Source organism: Mixophyes fleayi, chromosome 7, assembly GCF_038048845.1.
Source record: "Mixophyes fleayi isolate aMixFle1 chromosome 7, aMixFle1.hap1, whole genome shotgun sequence".
Lineage (NCBI taxonomy): Eukaryota > Metazoa > Chordata > Amphibia > Anura > Limnodynastidae > Mixophyes > Mixophyes fleayi.
Genome location: NC_134408.1, coordinates 148,063,875 through 148,088,227, shown reverse-complemented (window position 1 = coordinate 148,088,227; position 24,353 = coordinate 148,063,875). Strand labels below are relative to the sequence as shown.

At 41.3% G+C, this 24,353-nt stretch overlaps 1 protein-coding gene across 2 annotated transcripts in view; it reads left to right on the top strand.

The window, feature by feature from the left end:
* Nucleotides 1–1,159: 1,159 nt before the first annotated feature.
* Nucleotides 1,160–24,353, top strand: part of SMARCAL1 (SNF2 related chromatin remodeling annealing helicase 1) — a 30,160-nt gene continuing 6,966 nt past the window's right edge. Inside the window, exons 1-10 of one of the 2 annotated variants that reach the window (XM_075181102.1) lie at nucleotides 1,160–1,216; nucleotides 3,785–4,670; nucleotides 8,160–8,210; nucleotides 9,813–10,073; nucleotides 11,251–11,301; nucleotides 20,183–20,366; nucleotides 22,133–22,283; nucleotides 23,180–23,338; nucleotides 23,590–23,655; nucleotides 24,182–24,322. In XM_075181102.1, coding sequence (XP_075037203.1) covers nucleotides 3,824–4,670; nucleotides 8,160–8,210; nucleotides 9,813–10,073; nucleotides 11,251–11,301; nucleotides 20,183–20,366; nucleotides 22,133–22,283; nucleotides 23,180–23,338; nucleotides 23,590–23,655; nucleotides 24,182–24,322 — 1,911 coding nt within the window. In that variant the 5' untranslated portion in view covers nucleotides 1,160–1,216; nucleotides 3,785–3,823. Of the gene's footprint in view, nucleotides 1,217–1,724; nucleotides 1,833–3,784; nucleotides 4,671–8,159; nucleotides 8,211–9,812; nucleotides 10,074–11,250; nucleotides 11,302–20,182; nucleotides 20,367–22,132; nucleotides 22,284–23,179; nucleotides 23,339–23,589; nucleotides 23,656–24,181; nucleotides 24,323–24,353 lie in introns of those variants that run through there. The other variant, XM_075181101.1, reaches the window with a different exon arrangement.

The following is a 24,353-nucleotide window of genomic DNA, read 5'->3' as shown; positions in this document are numbered from 1 at the left end:
TCCAGCTCCTTGTCTCTTCTGTGAGGCCCTTCTACCCCTCTAGCTACCCCGCTGGGGCTCTCGCCTGTCATCTAGCTGTACTTTGAGCTTCTGAGTTACTGTGCTTTTTGTTAACTGTTCCGTGATGTCTCACCCTGTACTGTATTTCTGTCTGTCCCTGTACGGCGCTACGGATACCTAGTGGCGCCCTATAAATAAATAATAATAATAATAATAATAATAATAGCCCCTGGTCTTAAAAAATGCACCTTTAGCTATAAATCTGCAGGTCAACCATTCACACGTATTTCATGCATGTATGAAACCAGAATTTAGGCTAAACATGTGTTTTAATGATCCTATCAGACATTATCTATGAAATATAAATTGTCCCTGTGTTTTTTTTTCTGAAAATGAGTTTACCTTATATTTTAATGTCACATTAATCCACTACAGAAAAAAAATATATATTATTTTGGCAATTTTCTAACCATATAAATAATGAAGAGAATGGAAATACTATTCGTGCGATACCGTCTCTGCAGATCTCTGAGTACTACAATCCCCTACATGTTACCTATGATGGATTTGAATTTTAAATTCTTTTTAGCATTTTAAATACTCATTGTCAATAAATATTCATTTATACAACCTAGAAAATGAGAAATCTGATTGTGCAGTTGTCAAAATTGAAATATAGGGACATTTATAATTTTAAAACCTAGCTCTGTCCCTACAAAATTAAGAACTATTGGTAGCTATGCTGGTATGTGGAGTGTGTGTGCTGTTGTAGTAAGAGCTTTTATCTATTCAAACCAGTTTAGACTTTGATTGGATTTTACAGCTTAGAGGGCCTATATCAGTTTTTTTTAACTGTTTAATTTGTGTTTGACTGCTGTGACCAAATTTACAATCACGGTTTAAATTTACAGTTATACAAAAGACATTGAAATGAACTACAACATGTAGCATGTCCCAGCTCAAATGGTTACGTTTTATAATATTGTTTCTTTACTATTACATTACTTTTTTCAACTTTTCCTGAAAAATAGTTATAAATAATACACAATCTAGTAATTTAAGCTCAAACAATCTTCAACAAGCCCGAACCTCTTCACCTTACTCTTTTTCAATTTTTTAGTCTCTTTACACTTTAACAATTTGTCAAAAATATTCAAACTTTGGATCTAACTTGGTGATGAAGACAAGATTGACACAATTGTGAGCATCTCTGCTAGTAAGTGGACATTTGTTTTATATTTATGGTATTGTAGAGCAAAAGTTTAAATAAAATCTGATAAAGAGATAAAACATAAAAATCAAACCCTTATGAAATATACACGCTGCATGGTATCAGGGATGCCAAACACTGTAAAATTTTACCGACAAATATTCCACATTTGTACTAATTGTTGACTATTAACTTACGCTGATATGGTTATGGCACAAAACAGCAAAGAGGATCAGAAAAAGTCTGATAGGGGGTTACCACCTTACACTGTAACTGAATTATGTGTTTGGTATATATAGGGTCCTATAATTAAGCCATATGTTATTTTATAGGTGTCCAGATCTACATGGGAGAACTGGTAATAATGCCATTATCAGTTATTCATGTATTAACAGCTACAATATTCACTCTTTCTCTTGAGTATGAAATGTTTGCATATGTTGCCTATGAGAAAAATCCTCAATTGACAGAAAGGGCAAACCTGCCAGTAGTAATCATGGCGGCCGCGCCGTCTGATGACGCAGTGCCCGCGCTGTCGCCACGGTGATGACGCCACACAGCCGCAGGCGGGGGATGCTGATGTTTTGCTGTCATGGGGAGCGAGGCGGCGAATATAAACCGGGTAAATATACAGCGGGGGATTGTGGCCGAGCTGTGACAGATCTACTCCCGTTACTGGGGGTCCTGAGACATAGTCATAGTCATAGGCCCCTCCAGTGTACACCTGCCCCCCTCTGTGATATATATATATATATATATATATATATATATATATATATATATATATATATATATATATATATATATTCTATAATCTATATCTCCCTCTAGTGTACTGCTGTCCTCCCCGTGTGTGTGTGTATATATATATATATATATATATATATATATATATATATATCTATCTATATCTCTATATCTCCCGTACTGTCCTCCTCTGTATAATATATATATATATATATATATATATATATATATATATATATATATATATATACATACATACATATACACACACACACACACACACACACACACACACATATATATATATATATATATATATATATATATATATATATATATATACACATATTTTATATTCACACACATACACATCCATCCCTCCAGTGTACAGCTGTCTGTATTAAAATAATATATATACATACATACACCCTGTATATAATCTGGTGGGATATTCCTCCCCGTGTAATGTAGATTAGGCGTCTGTATAGTGTCATATATTAGCCATCACTGTATAGTATAATATATATATATATATATATATATATGTATATGTAGTACATCTACTATAAGATCTGGAGATCTTGTAGTTTATGCCACTCTGCATTACTTCCATATCATTTAACCAGTAACTAACAGTGATGTGTACACGATTACTTTACACACGTTCAGCCCTCCGAGCCTTCACCTGCGGCCCCTCAGAGTGTGAGTAATGTGCGGCTGTTGTGATGGTTAGAGGGCCGCCCATGTGGCCCCTGCAGTATATCAGTGTGCCCGTCACTGTGTTATACATTCATAAACCTGTACAGTCTCGTGAACAGGACAGTACACAATCTTTACTTTATTTATTAATTTATCCAGAGTTAATCATTACTTTTTGATGAACACATGATGTGCAGTTGATTAGCAGCAGATTCAATTTTGCGCCAGGTGACGCGATATGTGCCCGGAACATCGCGTCAGAGTTTTGACAGAGATCTCTGTGAGGTGTGCAGGAAAAAGAGCGTAGATTTCTTTCTGTATTAGCCGCCAATATCCGCATCTGAACATCGAGGCGATGGACAGCTGCACTTTGTGCTGAATTAAATCTGAGGTTAGATTTATCAAACGTTAGGACTTGGTGAGGACTGGATGATTGCTAATCATCTCCTGATATATAAAAAGACAGACTTGAAAGAGGGTGTACATTCTTTTTCACATGACTACATAAAAATATACATGACATAATATAAAGGGAGTGTAACCTCAACATACATAGTATTTACATATGTATGTTAATCCCCTGGCAGGTTGTGACTACTGTCTAATTAGCTACAGTCTGTAACATCTTTGTTCCTTTCTGGACCCTGTAACACCTCCAGTGAGCTCACACTTATCCCTTGCCAATAGTAACTTTGTACGTAATCCTGGTATTCTATATTTTAAATCCTAATACCTGGTATAGTAACCGTACATGTGTCTTAAGTCTGTTTTTAAGTTCCCTTTTCGTGCTACTGCTTCAGCATTGACCCAATTATCCCCCTTCTGCTCCGCATGAGATACCTAGCGTGCTGTTTATTGTTATTCAATGTAAATGTTAGACACGTTATGAGCTGTTTATATGCAGCACATCAATTCTTTGTATGTAATGATGAAATGTGGAACCTCAAGTGCATGATATTCTGGGAAATGAGGTATACGAGTGTCCCTCGAGGGGAACATCCAGTAAATTGATTTGTTTGCCACATCCTAAAATTGTAATGCATTTATCTGCAATGTTTAGATTAATAGAGCACAACACCTCCGTCCATTTAGCTGTGGGCATGAGTGCTAAGGCCTCTTGTTTTGCAGTTTGTGACAGGTAATTGCGGTGGAGGTTAATCCGAGAAGATGTCAGCCTGTCTGACGGAGGAACAGAAGAGGAGAATTGAAGAGAACAGACAGAAGGCATTAGCTCGGAGAGCAGAGAGACTTGCGGCCCAGAAGAATGGAATTAAACAGAACGCATCTGTCTTTTCTGCCAACCAGTCTTCAAACGCACAACTGCCGGGGGAGAATACGCAGCAAGTCAGGCAACAAGGTTTTAATACTACATTAACAAGTAAAGAAGTTGGACATGGCAATAGTTTTCAATACATCCCTCCAAGAACTGAAAATGTTGGTAGAACATTGCAGACGAACAGCAGCTCGGTGGCTGCACAGACCCCCACTGTGGGCGTCCAGGAATATTCAGCCAGTGATAAGGGGGCTATAGGGGCACAGGCGTTTTCTTGTCCCATGGCTCCCATACCATCACCAGCCAATGTTAATTATTCTACAAGCAGTTCAAATATAAGTTACGGGCAGTCATTTAAACCTAACCTTGCCACGAACTTTTCCGGTACAACTCAAGAGTCGTCCAAGCTTCCCAGTAACTTGTACAAGTCTTCTGAAGTACAATCTGGGTTTGGAAAGGTTGCAGCCGGAGTGGGGCCTGTAAAGAGTTCAACTAATGTTTCTAAGTTTTATGGTTCGGCAGCCAGCGCCAAACCTAATGTGCCAACTGGTAACATGGCAGTGCCAGAAGTGAGAGAGAAGGTGGGAAGTGGTAGTACCTTGGATGCCACACCATCCAAGAGAAACTTATCCGCCACAAAAGCGAGGTGTGTCCGACATGCCGAGGGGCGCTTCCGTGTTGAAGTCGGATACAACGCAGAAATCATCTCCTTGTTCAAAAGTATTCCCAGCAAAAATTATGGTAAGTTTATCAGTTAATTTTATATTTACCATGATGCAGGTCTGAGTGAGTGGATACATTTACATTATTATCAGTTCTTAAAGATTAAATGTCATTATTGCAGTAGTCAATGTGACTAATTGATCAGACTCAAGCCCATTATTCCCTGTGATTAAGAGTTAATGATTAGGACTGGATGGACAATGGACATAGTCTGATATGACTGCAAGAAGGCAGTGGGCTTTGTAGGTGGTTGTTCGTTTGTCATAGGAAGATATTTGGGCCTGGATGGTAGGAATAATATGGCCCCTAATTTATGTAGATTTAGTTTGATGTCTTCGGGTAATTCAGGAGAAGACAATCAGTGATTGTAGACAACGGGGATTGTGTGGGTGAAGAAAGGTGGATTTGGGTACTATTTGCACAGAGGGGATACTGTAACCTAGTTTGAGACCCAGGAAAAAAGGAATTGTGGAGGAAGAAGTCACTGAATAATTGTTTCGTAAACATTGGATAAAAACCAAGAGAGACCAAACGATAGGAAGACTCAGAAAAGTGGTTTATCAGAATCCTCTTGGAATTTGTGGTAATGAGGTATTGGGTGACTCTCTTGGTGAAGTATAATTGCTGGAACTGGTTGGTCCTGTGTCAGAAGAGAGTTAGATCCTACGAAACAGTGTTCAGATGATCACACATGAATAAACCTGTTTGACTGATATTGTAATTGTCATCCCGTTTGTCCCTATGTTGCTCTGTGATTGGGCCTAAACAGCCATTCTGCAAAATTAATATGTACTTGGGATTAATAGTATTTTGATCAGGCAGAAAGTTTAATGTAACTTCCTGATGGCCGCAGTCAATGTGCGATCATTGACGGACAACCCTGGATAAAGCCCATGAAATCCATTCAGCCTGATGGCCGCACAGTCAGGTCTGGTCAGAATGACCATCACATGTGTGACCAAATACACCCAGGACCTGGACTCGATTTATATGCTGCCCCCCAAGGACTTGCCTTACTAATAGTAAAGTGTCTTCTTTGTTTACCAATCTTAATACATTATTTGACTGCTCCATTGTGCCGGCTCAGCAGCGTTCAGCAATCGCAGTTTCATCATTGTAACTGCAGCAATAAACTATAAGTCCCATCCCATGATATATTAAATCACAAAACTTAAATATTCTAATATGAATCTTAATAAGCAGATTATCTATATCAGATATAAGTGTCTGTATTGTAGTAGTATTTAATAAATACAATTATTTTTAATGTAACATTTATCAGTACAGTTTGCCTCTATTATATTTGACAAGTTAACCCGTGCATGATACTCATGCATTCTAGTCAAATCAAGCTACTTAAGGTCTTAAAAAGGTTCTTGTCATGCATTTGGGCCTAGCCCAGGCCTCCTCAGGGGAAGAGCGTTACTTCCCGACGCAAGCGCCCTTTTTAATGTGTGTTCATGAGGTAAAATTACCTCACGAAAATGAGTTTGAGCCCTCAACTCGTAAATTTAGCCTTTACTACCCCTCCCACAGGGGGATGATGGAAGTTAACTGACTTCACTATTCTAATTTTTTGTCAAATAATGTCAGTATACCAAATTTCTGAGAAAATAGTTTTTTACACACACTAACACACGCCGATAGGCTTTTACTTTTATATATTAGATAATGCTAAGAATTTAGTAGGTCAGTGTATAACTCCGCCCAGCAGGTGGCGCTGCAGCTTTTTTTTTTTTTTTCCACACAGACTAACACACGCCGCTAGGCTTTTATATTATAGATATACTCGAATAGGTCTGCCTTTTAGATGTTCCATATTTAATTCCTGTGTGCATTATACAAACTGTGAGTTCTGTTAATACAAGTCCCATGAGGCCTGTATCACTGCAGTGTTGATGGAAGGTGCTTGGACTAGACATCAGGATCACTTATTACACTTTGTGATATTATCGGTTTGGACGGTGGGAGCACAAAGTAGTGAAAAACAACTAAGGACTCAAACATCGAGAGTTACTTGTTAGGAGGGTGGTTTCTAAATACTAAATAATGGTATCACCGGAGATCTGTTATAAGAAACAATTTGGAGACCTGTGAGGGGGAATGTTCATGTTTTTATGGAAATGTGATGATTATTTTGTACCTAAAGGCCCCTCCATGTAGCAGATAGAGGTGACCTCCCTTTGCTGGACGACTAAATCTTCCTTCAGTACAGCTCTCTGATATGGTTGATAAGTGTGTAACTACGTAGTGAAGGAAGACGATCAGGGGATGAGGTCACTTAGGACTAAAGGAACTGAGGATGCATGCGGAGAATTAAAACAATCCAGTAATATTATAAAGATTGAGCCATACTCAATACGAAAGCGTTACCAAGGTGTCTGTGATGGAAACATAGACAGGCAGTATTTCCGTCATGTATAATGTAATCCAGGCGGTGGGTCCGACCGTTGCCGCTCTAAAACCGCCATTTTCGGTCTGACCTTTACAAGTGATGCAATTTCTTACTGTAGATATTGTGAAAGTCGGATTTTGCATCTGGAGATAATTAAACGTGCCGGAAATACTGCCTGTCTGTTATATGGTAGGTAGATATGCAGATATTGTCGCAGTTATGCTAATCGGTACTTTTTTTGTTATTCTAAAGTGTGTCGGCATTTAAAGAGCCGATTAAATGACTACCGCCAGCAAGCTCTTGTTAGGGGGGGCGATTGCTCCATTCGTTCCCCTGGATCCGACAGTGATACACCTCCAAAATTTACCTTCATATCTGTGATCTTCATCTCATAACCATCTGCTGAAAAGATGGTGACTCTGTACACTGTACAGATATCTGCCTACACTGCTGGTGGTGACTGCGTACACACTGCCACATTTGCCCGACATCGTTCCATCGTCGATTGTGATTTTTAGGAAGCTTATAAAACCAATTAAAACGATACAATGTGCTTTGGAACGATAAAACATGATCGTGGGAGAGTATACACACACTTGCAGTATCTGACCAAACGGTCATTTATTGTGTGATCTGCACGATAATTGCATAGGGGTGTACCCAGCTTTAGTGATGCTTGCTTAAAAAATGGGTACAGTTCTATAATAAATATAACATTAGATATGCATCTCAAAGATATCTCTTTGATAAATATAATTTTCCCTTTGTATTTGTCTAACAGCTACTAATAGAAAACAGCCCTAATACAAGTGCAGATGGTAATGGTGTTGGGTAGATCCTTGTTTCACACAGTTGAACAATGTTTTCACGCTGCACAATGTTGAAATGACTGTATGACGTTGCTGCCGTACACACGCTGTAGTCTAAGCACTATAGGCTCATGGAATTAGCTTTGTTTCTTGTACCACAGCAAATAATTTTAGTCCCAGAGCTGCAGCTGCACAAATTGAGATTTATAAGACTCGCAGAAGCCGCGGTATTGATTTCCTGCAGGCTGTACGTTTATGGCTGACAATGTGCTTCATGCTGTGTGTTTTTTTTTTCTTTTTTAGATCCCACAACCAAATTGTGGAATTTCAGCCTGGAAGATTACACGACTCTGAGTAAGTGGATAGTTAGCGACGTGCAAAGGGCCACGAAACATAAAAATATAAGAAGCCACTTTCTGTAACATCCTCAGAGGTGTGAGTCCTCTGCACCATAACTGGAGTTTTCTGTGGTTCAGGTGGAGTTATGAGGTTTTGATACTAAATGTGATCCTGTTTTTCTCACTACAAGCTATTGTTCTCTGGTATCACTGTATTGTCCTATAGTAGAGTTTAATGGGAGATAAAACACGTTGAATGCAAACGTTAATGTAATACCACAGTCTCCGCCACCATGTGATAGGAGCCTCATATCACTACCTGGCTGCTGTTCAGATGCTGGGATTGGCTACATGATAGCATAGCTCCTCCCACTTCAATCCTTAATGCATTTGAACACAGAGTTGGCTGAGCTGAAATAATCTGTGCTGCTGTTAATAGTGTAATGCTGTGATTTGTTACAGGTTGTCCTGACCCCACCCACCAACAATGAGCCTGATTCAGATATTTTTCTAAGCACTGCACTTTGTCTTATAAGTGTCCTCTATAACCAGTGTCTCATATCTGTCTCCCTTGTACGACCCTGATGTTTATGTCTTTTGCTCACTCACACTCCTAGATCATACCTGTACCCCTGCTAGCTGTAATTGATAGCTGACAACTATCTATGTATGTGTTATCATGCTAAATTGTATTAATGTATCTGTCAGTATGTTTATTATATTCACGTATTTCTGTACGTTGATTATCCGGCACTACAGAATCTGTGACGCTGTATAAATAAGAGACGACAGTGAGCTTTTCTTTCACTTTGAGTTGCCTGCAGTCCTTCAGAGGGGCCGTTTGGTTGTTTTAAATCAAATTGGACAGAAATTGCTACATGTGGGACCTCTCCTTACAGTCTCCAGTCCTGATCATTATCTGATCGGTACTGATACGTGTAGATTGCAGATGGCAGAAAGTGCGGTCAGGAGATGACTGTGATATGATGGCGTTTTATGACAAATACTAATTAAACCTTAAGGTGGGGTGCAGGGGCGGATCTAGACTTTATGTTTAGGGGGGGCGATTTTGCATAATCACGCCCCTCCTTTGCTCTGATTGGCTGCCCCGGGTTAAACCCCGCCTTCCGCCCGCGATTGGCCCCGCCCCCTCCAGTTGTGATCGCCGGCTGGGACCACTCTGATTGGCTGGCCCACATTTAGCCCCGCCCCCCGCTCACGCTTAGCCCCGCCCCTCCCGTTTTGATCGGCGGTTGGGACCTAGCTTTTTGCTGCTAGGGGGGGCGAAAGCCCCGATCGCCCCCCCCCCCCCCTGGATCCGCCACTGGTAGGGTGAGACTGTCAAGCTAAGATACAGCAATTGTGTTGCATTCTGTTACACTATCATTGATAGTGAAGCAGCGTTTGTCAGGATAGCGTTGAACGCATTCACAATCCCGTAGGATAGTCCCATAGATTATAAATTTACGAGCAGGGCCTCTTGCCTCTCTGTCTGTCTGTATTACCCAGTATTGTTTTATTACTGCGCTTGTTCCCAATTGCAGCTATGGAATTTGCTGGCGCTAAATAAATATTGATGATGATAGGCTGTGGTGTTACAGTGTTTCTTTGTTTATAGTGAGTGAAGTTCAGCGGCTGCAGAATGTGGTTTTTAAACCCTTAGAAGGGATGGAAGATGCAACGATTCCTTCACTTCCCGCGGCAACCAGCGGGGGCGCCAGCATCAATACACTGCTTGCCATGTGCAATAGCTGGCAACGCCCAAACGCCACTCTAAAGGGCCGGACTGTGCTCATCTCCCGGTCCCGGTTTGAAATGGACGTGGGGTACCATGCGGAGATCATCGGCCTTTTTAAGCAGATGAACTCTCGGAATTACGGTAAGAACCTGATTTCGTGTTACCGCCGCTATCTTTTCACAAATGTAACGTTTTCTGTATTTTGGAACAACAAAAGGTACCGCCTGCGATCCTATGTACAGAGACCTCGTCGGACGTGGAAATTAGTTATTCTTCCAGCAGGGAACACACTATGTTATTAAAACACCCTACAGCACAGTTAATCATTGCCTGTATATTGCTTTCTATCCCATCAGATGTGTTTGTCTGCCATCCCCTGTCCCTGATCTATGCCCACTAGGAGTTATACTGACTTAAATAGCTTTGGGAATTATGGTTTTGTGCATTAAAAAGCCTTGTCAGGGCTGAGGAATAATGTATGAGAGTGTGAGGCTGTGTTTCCAATGAGGATTTGCAATCTATGCATAAAGAAACTCACTGGAGAAGGCACCAAACCGCTCAGACATGACCTGAAAGGAGAGGTGAATTGTGCGCTCCGGCTGGTGTTTTACATTGCAGCTGCGTCCTCATCCAGACGTCTCAACAACAGCGCAAAAGTCTTACCTGTCATGCGGCTTTGAAAAAACAGAATATTTAAATAGACCAGTCACCAGTAAAGGGTATTGTGTTGTGTTTATTTATTTAAAAGACCTGTAGGGTTTTTCTTATTTTTGATCTGCCGCTCACTGTATTTTGCACCATTCTGTATAAACGCTGGAGACTGCTGTGTGCGAAAATCCCAGGAGATCAGCGGTTACTGAGATACTCAAACCACCCCGTCTGGCACCAACATTCATTTCATGGTTACAGTCACCCAGATCACATTTGTTCCCATTCTGGGGGTATATTTACTAAACTGCGGGTTTGAAAAAGTGGAGATGTTGCCTATAGCAGCCAATCAGATTGTAGCTGTCATTTATTTAGTGTATTCTACAAAATGACAGCTAGAATCTGATTGGTTGCTATAGGCAAAATCTCCACTTTTTCAAACCCGCAGTTTAGTAAATTACCCCCTGTCTGTACAACATCTGAACCTCTTGACCATGTCTGAATGCTTTTAAGTACTGAGTTGCTGCAACATGATTGGTTGATTGGATATTTGCATTAACGAGCAGGTGTACCTAATAATGTGAGTGAATGTAGAGTTGTGTGTAGGCCACAGATCTTTAACCTAAGAAAAACGAGACGTTTCCTATCATTTTGTTTTGTTTCTCTACAGACATGAAGAGCAGAAAATGGAGCTTTTTGCTGGAGGACTACCAAAAACTGAGTAAGCGTCTCCTTCCTTTTGCTTAAACGCTATTTTGTATACAAAGGGCTAATTATGAAACATCTGTTTAATTTGAATGCTTAGTAATAGCTCTTATGACATTTTTATCTATCTTGAAATTGCCTCTTTTGCAGGACTTTGCTCGTGTTCCATATTAAAAGGCCTCTTTCATAAACTGCACATTGGGAGGACATTTTCACACCCCGTTGTGTTGTAAAAGGCCAAATTAATGGCAGATTGGGGATGAAGTGACACAATGTTATAGTGCAGGTTACAATTTGCCTGTCCAGTAAACTTGTTTTTAATCCTTACATATATTGGTATTCAGCAAATATTCTGCATGTCTAATTTCCCTTAAAAAACAAAAACAAAAAAAAAAGTTTCTCTCCATCTTCTGTTTCGGATTCCCTGTCCCTTCGCCAGAAGACACGTTACCTTGTAATAACAGAGATGCTTTGTATTAGATGTAATCTGGGGTGCAGCTTTGCACTTGAGTTGATGCTACCTCACCCGCTCTTATAGCTTTTTCCGGCCGAAGATGAAGGGGTGAGCGGTGAGCTTAGTTTTTTTTTATTTTACAAACTTTTCAACCCTAAGATTTCTTGTGTCTTTGTTTCCAGAACTATGAAATATGTGAATGTCGATTTGCAGATGTAACAGAGCTTCCCCCGTGTCAGCAGGTTATTGTTTAGTACATCAATCGTTTCTCCGCTATTTCTCATTATTTGTGGGGTTACTGATGGTCGGCTGCACAGACCAACGTATGACTAAAACGTGTAAACTAATGAGCAACTGGTGCTTTACTTAAGGGGGGAGTTGGGCTTTCTACTACCTGCCCCCCATGTAGCAAATAGAGGGGTACCTGCATGCTTATGCCCTGGTGCCAGGGACACTACACTGCAGGCCAGGAGGAGGAAGTCTGTGTATACCTCTCCGATAGTCATCTCTGGGAGAGGCACTGAAATGTCCTATGCTGCTAGCTCATATAGGGGTATCTGCATGTAAACTCTACCATTACCCTGCATCACTGCATGGTCTGAGTACTTAGTATCCTGGACGTATTCAGAATTACCATGAGATACAATTTGTACCGTAAACTTCGCTACCACTGGTATTCCAGAGTTACTCTCCAATCACTGCCTTTCTCTAGTGGTTTATAGTGTTAAATGTAGCGATGCTCACTGACCCCGTGAACTGGTTTTTGATCTGGATTAGCTTCGTGTTTTGGTTTTGGCAAAACCACCCTCGTGTGTTTTGGTTTTGGATTTTTTAGAAAAAATCCTGAAATATGCTAAAATCACATAATTTTGCTCTTTTTTTGTCCCTACATATTATTAACCTCAATAAGACTAATTTCAAGTCATTTGCAGTCAATTTAGACCACCTCACAGATCACAATATTATTTTCATACACTTTCGGACAAAGACTGCAGCGACCTGGCTGGATGGTAATTAAGCGACAGAGCAATGACACAAACACACGGCAGTTCCTGGCACATCTAGGACACATTGGCACACAGCAGTGGCAGAAAAGATAAATGGGGCTCCGCCCTCCGTGATGTTGGATCTTTAAAAGGTATTCAGAACCTGCGAGATCTGACGACGTCACAATGACATTTTGCCTAGTTTTCAATTCCGAGGGTGCGCGACAGTACCGAGAGCCTCTTGGTACTCGGATCCCCTAAGTTTGGGTGTGTTCGGTTTTCGAGGAACCGAGCCTGAGCATCTCTAGTTAAATGTCATGCGGATGCGTACGTCCAGTTAGCCACTCAGTCGATATTCTCTCTTCTGACATGCAGACAGCGGTAGAACCATTGACTATTATCAAGGATCCACAAAGATGGGAGTTTGTGCTAATGTCCGGGACACCGATGGTCATTGTTTTTTAATATAAGTTTAGCTAAGGATGGGCGTTCTTTAAATCCTGGTGCCGGCTCTGTATTTCCATCTGGATGTGGCTGCAGGAGACACATTTATACAGCTAAATGTGGGTTTATCTTTGGAATAATTTTTGCTAATAACTGTTTATGAAGTTTAACATTTCTCGCCACCCCCGGCTGGGTGCCAGCCCGGTGCGCTGCCAGACTCCGATAAAAAGGTTGTTTTAGGAGATACTGTGATTCATGCCGCCCTGGGCCGCTATCTAATCATTTTTTCAGGTTGTAAAAAGAGCGTACTGTAATAAGCAGGGAAATTGCTGCAATTATACACCACCTCATTTCATGTGAACCGTATTCACTGAAATGCCATAAACCTCCTTCGCTTTGTTCTCGACATTGTCTGTGTACAATTCTAAGGTCAGACGTTCTAAACAGCTTCCTCTGACGATGACTTTGCAATTGAGAACAGTGGGGAGCTATAGAGTTTAATTTTCAAATGTTTGTAGGATTAGCAGATGAGATAATTGCACTAATTATATGTCTCTAAGATAGAGAGCTCAGAGGACTGTTTACAGAGCAGGTTTAGAGGACAATAGAAATAATAGTCCAAGACTCTTTAAAGAGAAATTATTATTTTGAAAAGAACCCACCGTTACTTGTGCTGCGATATCGCTGTGTGTATGACCGATAATGAACCTAGAGATTTCAACAGGATTAAATGAGAGAAGATGTTCTGAGATGGACCGATTTGGGCTTGAAATGTAATTTCTGTAATGATTTCACCAACGACTGAAATTCCCAATAAGCATGCTGTACACATCATCATCACCATTTATTTATATAGCGCCACTGATTCCGCAGCGCTGTACAGAGAACTCATTCACATGAGTCCCTGCCGCATTGGAGCTTACAATCTAAATTCCCTAACACACACACACACACACACACACACTAGGATCAATTTGTGATAGCAGCCAATTAACCTACTAGTATGTTTTCGGAGTGTGGGAGGAAACCGGAGCACCCGGAGGAAACCCACTCAAACACGGAGAGAACATACAAACTCCAGACAGATAAAGCCATGGTCGGCAATTGAACTCATGACCCTGCTGCAAGGAAGAAGTGCTAACCTCTGAGCCACCATGCTGCCCAATGTACCTTCAGATCTGTGACCTTCATCTCTTATAACCAACTGCTGAAAAGATGGTGACTCTGTACACTCTACAGATATCTGCCTACACTGCTGGTCGTGAGTGTGTACACACTGCCACATTTGCCTGACATCGTTGATCGGGATTTTTAGGAAGTTTATAAAACCCAAATCAACAGATGCGATATGTTTGGGTACTATAAGACATGGTCATGGGAGCATACACACTGTTGCAATATCTGACCAAGCGGTCATCAATCGTGTGATCTGCACAATAATTGTACCCAGCTTAAGTGTGTTGGATTAACTTCCAACTGTACAGGTGACAGCAGAAGTGATTCAGGCGCTCGGACAGAAGGCATCTCATGTAATCAGCCTGTGTGTGCGGCCAGCGTCAGAGACTGATGATTGTACAGGGTGCATTTGATGAAGCGCAGTAGCATATGTATCTCTGGTACTGCTGTCTCTGCTGTTGTCCGTACAGAGCTCTGTCAGTGTCTCACTACTAGTACTGCATGCAGGAAAAATACACTTTAAGGATCAGGAGACATGTACAAGTGTATAGAAAATGACAGGAGGTAAGATATCTGCTGTATATGCCTCTGATATGCAGTTGACTGCAACTGGGTTTCCTCGGTTACCCGGTTCTGAAGAGATACGACATTGTCGGTAGGCCTATCGACGGGAGGATTGGTGGGCTTTCATGAAAAGCCCCTTCCCCTGTGACCTTATTTTAAATATCTTTCTAAAAAATCTTTGCAAATTTCACAAACATTATTGGAAAAGTTTTAGAAAACTTCTAGTTCTAAATTTGAGTTTTAGCTTCAGTTGTGCTTTATCCCCCAATGAATAGAGCTGCTTGTAGTGATGTTCTGTGTAGCTGCGCTGGTCTGGTAGAGTTACATAACATAATAGTAATATTCGAATGTTAGCAGACTTATAAAACACATAATTTTATAACCAGTGATGTTAAGCTAGTATTTGTATTGTCATCTACTATATACTCTGTATATATTATAATATATATTCATCTAGGTCCACAGTTGGCATATTAAAGATGTACAGGGTCTATGTGGCTTCAGACTGCAAAATTGCGTTAAAATACTGACCTCATGTTGCCCCAAATCCTTTCCTTGGACCTGATTTATAAAGCGCAGTGGGTGTGTCATCATCAGTTATTTATATAACGCCACTAATTCCGCAGCGCTGTACAGAGAACTTACTTACATCAGCCCCTGCCTCATTGGAGCTTACAGTCTAAATCCCCACACACAGACAGACTGAGAGAGACTAAGGGCAATTTAATAGCAGCCAATTAACCTACCAGTATGTTTTTAGGGTGTGGGAGGAAACCGGAGCACCTGGAGGAAACACGGGGAGAACATACAAACTCCTCACAGATAAAGCCATGGCCGGGAATCGAAGTCATGACCTCGTGCTGTGAGGCAGAAGTGCTGACGACTGAGCCACTGTGCTGCCCATTGTGTAACGCAGCGGCATGTAGACAGCTCACCCACTGCTTATCCGCCTTCATCATCATCATCATCATCATCATCACCATTTATTTATATAGCGCCACTGATTCCGCAGCGCTATACAGAGAACTCATTCACATCAGTCCCTGCCCCATTGGAGCTTACAGTCTAAATTCCCTGACACACAGAGAGAGAGAGAGAGAGACTAAGGTAAAATTTTTTTTTTTATAGCAGCCAATTAACCTACTAGCCTTATGCGTCAGTGTAATTATCACATCAAAGTCTGACCTACCGCATTAGCACCCCCCCCCCCCCCCCCTTCATAGAATAATCCGTTCTGTCCCCATAAAATGAGTGCAGCGACAATCGGACCGTCTACATTACACTTTTTCTTTCTCATGTTTTTGACTTTATTTATGACATTGATGGGAGGATACCTAGAAATGCAGCTCTGTCAATGCAACTATAAAAGGCCATCTCCGATCAATCGCCTGTGCCCCCTTTAGCAATGCAAGAACTCCCTGAAATTGCACCATCACCCCTTTTTCATTTCAATAATATCACTGTAAAATGAAATCTTATTTTTGCACTTTTCTTTAAAATGCTGATTAATTCAAATATTATATTTTCTTTTCCTTTCTTTGTTTTGCTAATTGTGATTGTTTTTTAATTGACAGTGCACAAGAGGTTGAAAGATTTATCCATATATCTACATAATATCAAATCCTCAACAACTACTAATTATTATTATTATTTTTTTTAACGCTGTCGTGTATGGATTTCTCAAACCTCAGGCTGCTGTAGCTGTTCATTAAATTAGAATTTGTTTGCGGGTGCTTCAGGAAAGCTCATTGTATTGACTCCAGACATCTATACTACTGCTAGTACCACACAGGTACCTAAACCATAAGCTTCATATTACACACTTTATTAATTTGCAACAGCTACAAAGTGGTTTGTTTATTCACTGAAAAGCATCAACGTTATTCACTTCACTTGTCAGTGGTTTCAGTGTTGTGGCTGATCGGTTGTATATATTTTGCTACTTTTGTGATCTGCAACACTTTCACACATCCAGTGGTTCAGAAACCGTTCTTATGTCTGCGGAATCAGTAAATGCGGTGGGTCGTGGATGTTACGGCCGGTTATTGTTTTCTGGCTGTATTGTAACTTTAAATGTAAAACAGATGAAAGCGCAGTAAGTTGAGCTGCTGAGGAGTAGTCCTTTGTTAGATGCAGAACGCTCCTTTGTGTAGGAACGAAGGGAGAGGTCACCCCTGGCTCGTCTCTATATTCTGTTCTCTCCGCCTGAGCTCGGGCAGCGCTCAACGCTTTCATGTTTGTTTGTAAGAACATGCAGTAAATGAAAAGTAACAGTGAATGAGAGGCCGCAGATGCCTGAAAAGCGTCAAGCTGTGAATTAGAGAGGGGAGACTGTCGCTGTTTAGCCTTTGTACGGGAGCGCATGCTGGCTCAGCGGAAAATGAAAATGCCCGGAAATTCTGCAAAGTACAAAGGAAGTCACAGAAATGATTGTGGTTTCTTAGAACCAGAGAGTATAACGGATGGAAGGGACGCTCAATTATCTTCATTTACTTTATTTTGACATCGTATGTGGAATTAATGAGCAAAGGGTCGGAGTAATTGAACGTGGACTAAATCAACCTTCTGATTCTATACTTAACAAAGCACAATAAACAACATAACTTGTTACACACTGAACAGCACACTTCAAAGACACATTTGTAAGATACAGAGTTCACCGTGGATAATCAGTAATATATAAGTAGAGAGTAGGATATTGTACAGAGGAGTCAACAGTAAAAATGAGCAATATAAGTGTGTATATATATATATATATATATATATATATATATATATATATATATATATATATATATATAGCCAGACTGCCCTTGAAACCAGCCACTGGTCTTTACTATTTGTTGTTCTTACATTTTTAGGTGACTTGTTGCTCAACTATTAATCATCAATTATTGAAATATAGGTGCATACTCCTTAATTCTGGGGAAACCTCCTGGATTACTGAGACAGTTACCCCACAAGGGACAAGGGGGCTTTGCATGACTGCAATACGGGTGGGGACATGTACTGAGGATGCAAGTCTCATCAAGCCACGCCCCCTCATTGACTACTGAGTTTGGAGAGGGGGGGCGGGGTGATGATGCAATTAGCGTCATCATACAGCTTGTCCCACTCACTTGATGAGGCGAATTGCGCCATCCAGCCATGCTCACGTCTTCTTTTCATATCCTACACTTCGCATCTGTCGGAGGGCAGGTACGTTTAACTGTCCATGTGCCACACCCAGTAGATGTGTTTAGAGTTGTAGTGTTATTTGTTTACTATATTGTGCTGTTATACCTGCTACTGTCGTGTTGTTTGCCCTCTGTACGGAGCAGCGGACCTCATGTGGTGCCCTATAAATAAAGATTAATAATAATAATAATAATAATAATGTGTCTGCTATAGTCAGGTCATTTTTTTTGTTTTACCCTTTTTTTTTAACCTTTAGATTTTGTTTTCATGAATGGTATAGAGATTGCTCAAGATTAATGTATAATAGATGTTTTGTCTAAAAAGAAGAAATTCTACAAAAGATCTGTCATTTGGTAATAGAGCCTCATTACGCGTTCTGCCTCTACTGACTCAGAAACAAACCCCATTGTGAGGCTTGCAGTGTGTTTCTCTGCCTGTCAGTATTGCTGCAAATGCTGCCTGAGGTCCGGCGGGGCCTCTAGCGCCACCAAGTGGCCGTACCAGACATTAACAGCATATTGTTGTCCTTAAGAAGTTCATCTACCTACTTTATAACAGCAGACTGTCTGTACTTCGCGTTCATTATTTTAAAGCCACTTGTCATTTAGCTAATGCACTTATAAACATATATATGTATAGCAAAATTATATGCAAAGGTTTTCGGTACAGTCTGTGACCGAGCCTGCTACATACAGGAGTTAAATGGTGGAAGCTCCACCATTGTTTTCTCCAGATAAGTCCTTCTGTCTGTATGTGGGCAGACTGGACCTCCCAGGGCCACTCCTGGCTTCTTCATTGTCTTGATTTTTATTGTCCTGCACACAACGTAAATAAAAGGAACACGATTTCCATCTTAAGCTGGGTACACACTACAGAATTTTCCACCAACTTTTTATGCCAATCGATTTTACATCTGATCGATGGTCCAATCACTCGGTCCATGGACTGCATACACACTAGCCTTGTTTTAGAAGATAAAGGGAAGAGCGGACTTCCCCTTTAGCGACTTTTTACAGCCATGTTGTCGGGAGCAATGATTGCAATTTCGTACACATCGGTCGGAAGTTTATACACACTACACAACGGAAACGAGATTGGAACGAAAATATTAAACGGTACGACCTACCAAATGAGGCGACAATCGTTCCTTTGGGCAGACTTTCGACCATCGTGTCACTACACACACTGACCCGACTTTTGAACAAGTGGTCGTATGTTGGCTGATTGAGCCGATTATTGGATGAAAACCGTGTAGTGTGTACCCAGCTTAAGACTACTTTAATTAGTGACTAGTCTGGGATATCACTTTCTAGAAGGGCTTATTCACAGCAGGTTTGTTTTAGCTGTATCAGCAGCACAGTGCATTCGTTTCTATCACACCATTCACATCTCTGCATGGACAATATTTTCCTTTGCATTTTGCACTTTTAAACAATTAATATATTTTTCCATTCATTCAATTCCATTAAAGCGCATCTAAAACCCAATATTGAAGAGTCTTTGGTTTATTTATTATATATATTATAATAAAACATGAAGATGTGAGTATACCATTAACAGGATTTATAGTCTAAAGCAGGAGATCACTTTCCTTAATGGACCCTGGCACCTCGGCGGGTTGGCATGGCTGATCGAGGGCATTAAGTTTGAAATTGCAGCTTCTCATGTACCTGGTATGTAAATGGTGTCCTCGCAGGTGTGTGGTCATGTGATTGTACAACATGTGTACACACAGATGACATATGATCACCATGCCAGGTATCTACGTATGATGGTATTATGTGGATGTAAAAAAACCCCACCACAGACATCTCCAATCCTACTATAAGAATGAATACGACGTGGACTATCATCTAGGACCTCTTTACTGATAACTAATAATAGTTTATCTATTACTGAGGGATTATTATAACTGTGTTTTAAATTCAGTTTTTTGTAGTTTTATCATTTTTAAAGCTGAATAAAATCTATTGATGAATCCCATTTTTGACAATGTTTTTGTTTGTGGAGAATTTTTGGAATATTTTTGTATCTGTGGAATAATCGTTGTATTTACGGCCGCACGGTAACAAGTCTGTTTCTGGGTCGCCTTGCAGTGGAAGCGGTACATGCCATACAGCAGGTGGTGGTGGAACCGCTGCCCAGATCCGTCATTCAAGCCTTTGCGTCTCAGTTTGAAAACACATCTGGGAGTCGCGCTGAGATCCCAGAAGCAGATTTATCCGCTGTGGATTCCAAGCTGGAGAGCAGCCTGATGCCGTTCCAGAGGGAGGGGGTAAGGTATGTGCCACCTCTGGGGGGTGCCTAGAGGGCATTGGTGTGGGTGCAAGTGGCGTCTTGTCCTATTCTTGAATGTGAACCACTGGCCGCTTTGTTGTTGTTTTAAGCTCCATTCGGTATACAGAATTTGCGGCGCTATTTTAGCTAAGCGGCACTGTTTGGCTCATGTCTAATTGAAGTAAATGTGTGGGATCGTGTCACATTATCCCCACCCACTGGTGCCAGTCTGTGTGACTGTGAGCTGACGCTCTATGATAGACAGCTGATACGTCACTAGACTAACAGATATAACTATACCAATGATCTATTTTGATAGTGCAAATTCTGCCAGCTCCTAGATTTGAATTCTTGAGTTCTACATGACCCCCCCCCCCCCGTGAAGTAGAGAGTGTACTGACTTTTTAACGTTACCCAAGTGATACAATTGTTGTGACTATATTAGAGAGCCAGAGACGAGGTGACCCCACTGCAAGTGAAATGTAGATGCCAGAATATGTATAGTGGGTACCTGACTTCTGGAATTTGTCCAAGCCTGATTGACGGGGGAAAATGATCATTATGTTACATTATGTCACATCTATAGAAGATAAACAACGGCCGCTCATATCACTATCTGGACGTGCTCCAGCTGCATGGGATCTCTGAGCTAAAATATATTGATGATCAGTTTTCTAGTTTATATTCTTATTTGTACAGTAAATAAACCTATTTAACATCAACCTTCGTTACAGTCAATCAGCACAACAGACTTGATGTAGTTTATCTGTAAGACACTCTGACCCTAGTACTTATAAGTTTGAGAATCTTCACATGTTTCTGTAAATGCCTCCAGTGACCTCATCACTCTTCACAGAATGTTGGCGTTCCTCTCTTGTAAGCTGGGTGGAACTTGTTCACCTCATACACTGATTGTTGTTACTACTGGGTCTTGTACACGGTACATTCAGCAACAAAGGGGTAAATGAGGTGGAAAATTTAGAAGAGTTAAAGGGACATTTAAGTGAGAACCGCGCTGGCAGTATGTTTCATCCATTGTTCTGCTATGAAATGCGATATTTACTACATTTTCTTTACAGCAGATCTGTTTGCACACAACGGTCTGGAGTCATTAAGGAGAGCTAAGCATAAAACAAGAGTAACTTTTCACCTGGGCAAAACCATGTTGCATTGGAAGGGGAGATAAATTTAAAACGTGGGGACAGATTTATAGTTGGGGTAGGGCATGTCCTAGATCAACTTTATATTTCAGTGTAAAAATAAAGCTATCAAGTATCTGTGTGCTAGATGAAAAAAACAGCCAGTATTTTCCTTATGCGCAAAATAATAAACTAATTTGCACCCCTTGTATTGTAACATGGTTTGTCCATTAGCAAACTTACTCCTTTTTGTGCTTCGCTCTCCTTAATGACTCAGGCCCAACAAGTTTTTTTTTAAAGCTAGTGAAAGTTTAATTTAGCACTTCAAAATGTTTTTGTTTTCTTTAAATAGCTGAAATTGTTTTAAGTCTAAACCCTGTGCTCCCTCCAGAAGCCCCCCCCCCCTGCATGATGAACCGCGGTATTCTTTGCTGCAAACCCACTCTGAGGAAGATCATTGTCACCTTTTTGGATGATGTGACCCCAAAGTTACCCCAAAGTTAATATTAGCAGCCATTGATTCTCATGTTGTGACATATTAGTTTCCTGAGCATCTGCACACATTTGATGCCGTAAATCCATCTGGCCGAGTACCATTATGGTTCTCACACTCATGTCTGTCTCTTCCAGCTTTGCTATATCTCGAGAAGGTCGACTGCTCCTGGCTGATGACATGGGCTTGGGGAAGACCATCCAGGCCATCTGCATTGCTGCCTATTACAGGACAGAGTGGCCGCTGCTTGTGGTTGCTCCGTCATCTGTCAGGTTTACCTGGGCCGAGGTGAGTCTCAGTCATCCTGCTTAGAGTTTACTGTTTAGTTTCATCTAGAACAATAAGAGCTGCAGAAAACTATCCAAACTGTGCTCATTAAAGTGTGAAGTCATCACAAAATGATTACTCACCTGTGGGCTGTGCCCCAGACTCCCCAACATCTTGTGCAACCCCTGCCGCTGCTTATATTCCTTCTATTGGTGAACAAAATTCCACCTGTCTTAAAAAAGAATGGTTTAGCTGGAGCAATAAGATTGGGCAGTCACCACTAGCTCAAAAGGAGCATGCACGGGGCACCAAGCTGTGCCGGGCGCGGGCAAGACATCGGGATGACCCAAGGGTAGTCTGAACGCCTGACAACAGGTAAGTAATGTTTGGGACCTTTAGTTTTCAGTTTTGGGTATACAGGCGTGCTTGTGAGCTCTGAATCCTTATCGTCTTCTGTCTGTACCTAGTTCACAATTGTATATGATGTATCCCGGACATCTTTGAAAAAAGAGGTCACTGTCAATGTGTTCCTGGTAAATACTGTACCAGTGTTTGGAGGAGATTCAGTCCAATGCGATGTCTCTGGACCAGTCCGTGGTCACACATCGCCTCAATGGTCAGGCTAGAAACTCTGCTCATTTTTTCCTGGGCCCCACAGAAAAATGAGAGGAGATTCCTTACTGTAATAGGTGTAAATGTGTGCATCAGATATCGAGGCGATGTTCAGCGGCACCTCGTGCTGGCTTGAATCCCCCCCTTAGTGTTTGTACAGTCAGCGTACAAGTACAAGTGTATTTGTGCGTACAGAGGACATATAGGTTTTCCTGCAGAGGTGTGATATGTGTTTGATTTGGGCCTTTTGAGAGACATGAATTGTATTGTTTCTACACTGATAGCGGCTGGCTCTGTATATTTAGGCTTTCCATAGGTGGCTGCCCTCTGTCAAGCCCGATAGTGTCAACGTCATCGTCACCGGCCGTGACAGCCAGTCCTCCAGCCTCATCAACATCGTCAGCTACGACCTGCTAGGAAAGATGGACAAGGCAATCGCCACAAATTTCAAAGTCATTATTATAGTAAGTACCCCTAAGAGGGGGCTGTATAGTAACGCTGGGATCAGTGGTCCTATCTGTGTGGAGTTAGCATGTTTTCCCCATGTTAGTGGGGGATTACTCCAGGTACTTTGGTTTTCTCCATAACATCCCAAAGACATAGTGATAATTAGCTTCTCTCATACACTGGATCTTTGTAATAATGATACTTTACTACAGACTATTTGGATCCGTCGATCACTTCCTAAAAGTAACTTGTTCTGTTGTCATTGAAGGATGAATCCCATTTTCTGAAGAACGTGAAGACGGCTCGATGTAAATCTGCGATGCCTCTGCTGAAGGTATAACACTGACCTCCATGTAAACGTGTCATGAATGTTATATATATTCATATTCTTATACATGACATTAGCAGATTTACCCCCATAGAGAAGATGAAAACAAATCTTCTAATACCCTTTCCTAAATTGCCCAAACTGCTCTGGTTAGAGGACCTCCCGGTGTGGATATATGTGGGATTATTACCAGCCCGGTGTGTTGCATTCTTGTATAAATCTTCAGGACGTCGCTCATTCCATGTGTCCGATAAGAGGCCTTAGAAACTCTGTGTTGACCACATTTTGCACTTGAAGGATGCCTGTGGCCCTCTTGAAGTTCACCTGTGGCCCTCCTGATTTAGATTAAGGCTTTTCTATTAGATTTGACACCAAAGTGTGTTGTCCACCTACAAAGCCATCATCCTGGGCTTCACAATTCCTCTATGTTCCACATTCTACATACATCCTTTGTGTTACAATGAGTGTTCTTATCACTGCAGTACTTGGGGAAAAGAATACGAGTGTCTTGGTTTGTCTATCTCCGTCATAGAGTGCAAAGAGGGTCATTTTACTGTCCGGCACCCCGGCCATGTCCAGGCCAGCGGAGCTGTACACACAGATCGCCGCTGTTAGACCCACATTCTTCCCTCGCTTCCACGACTTTGGGATCCGCTACTGTGATGCCAAACAGGTGAGTACAGTCTACCCGTTATACAATGGCA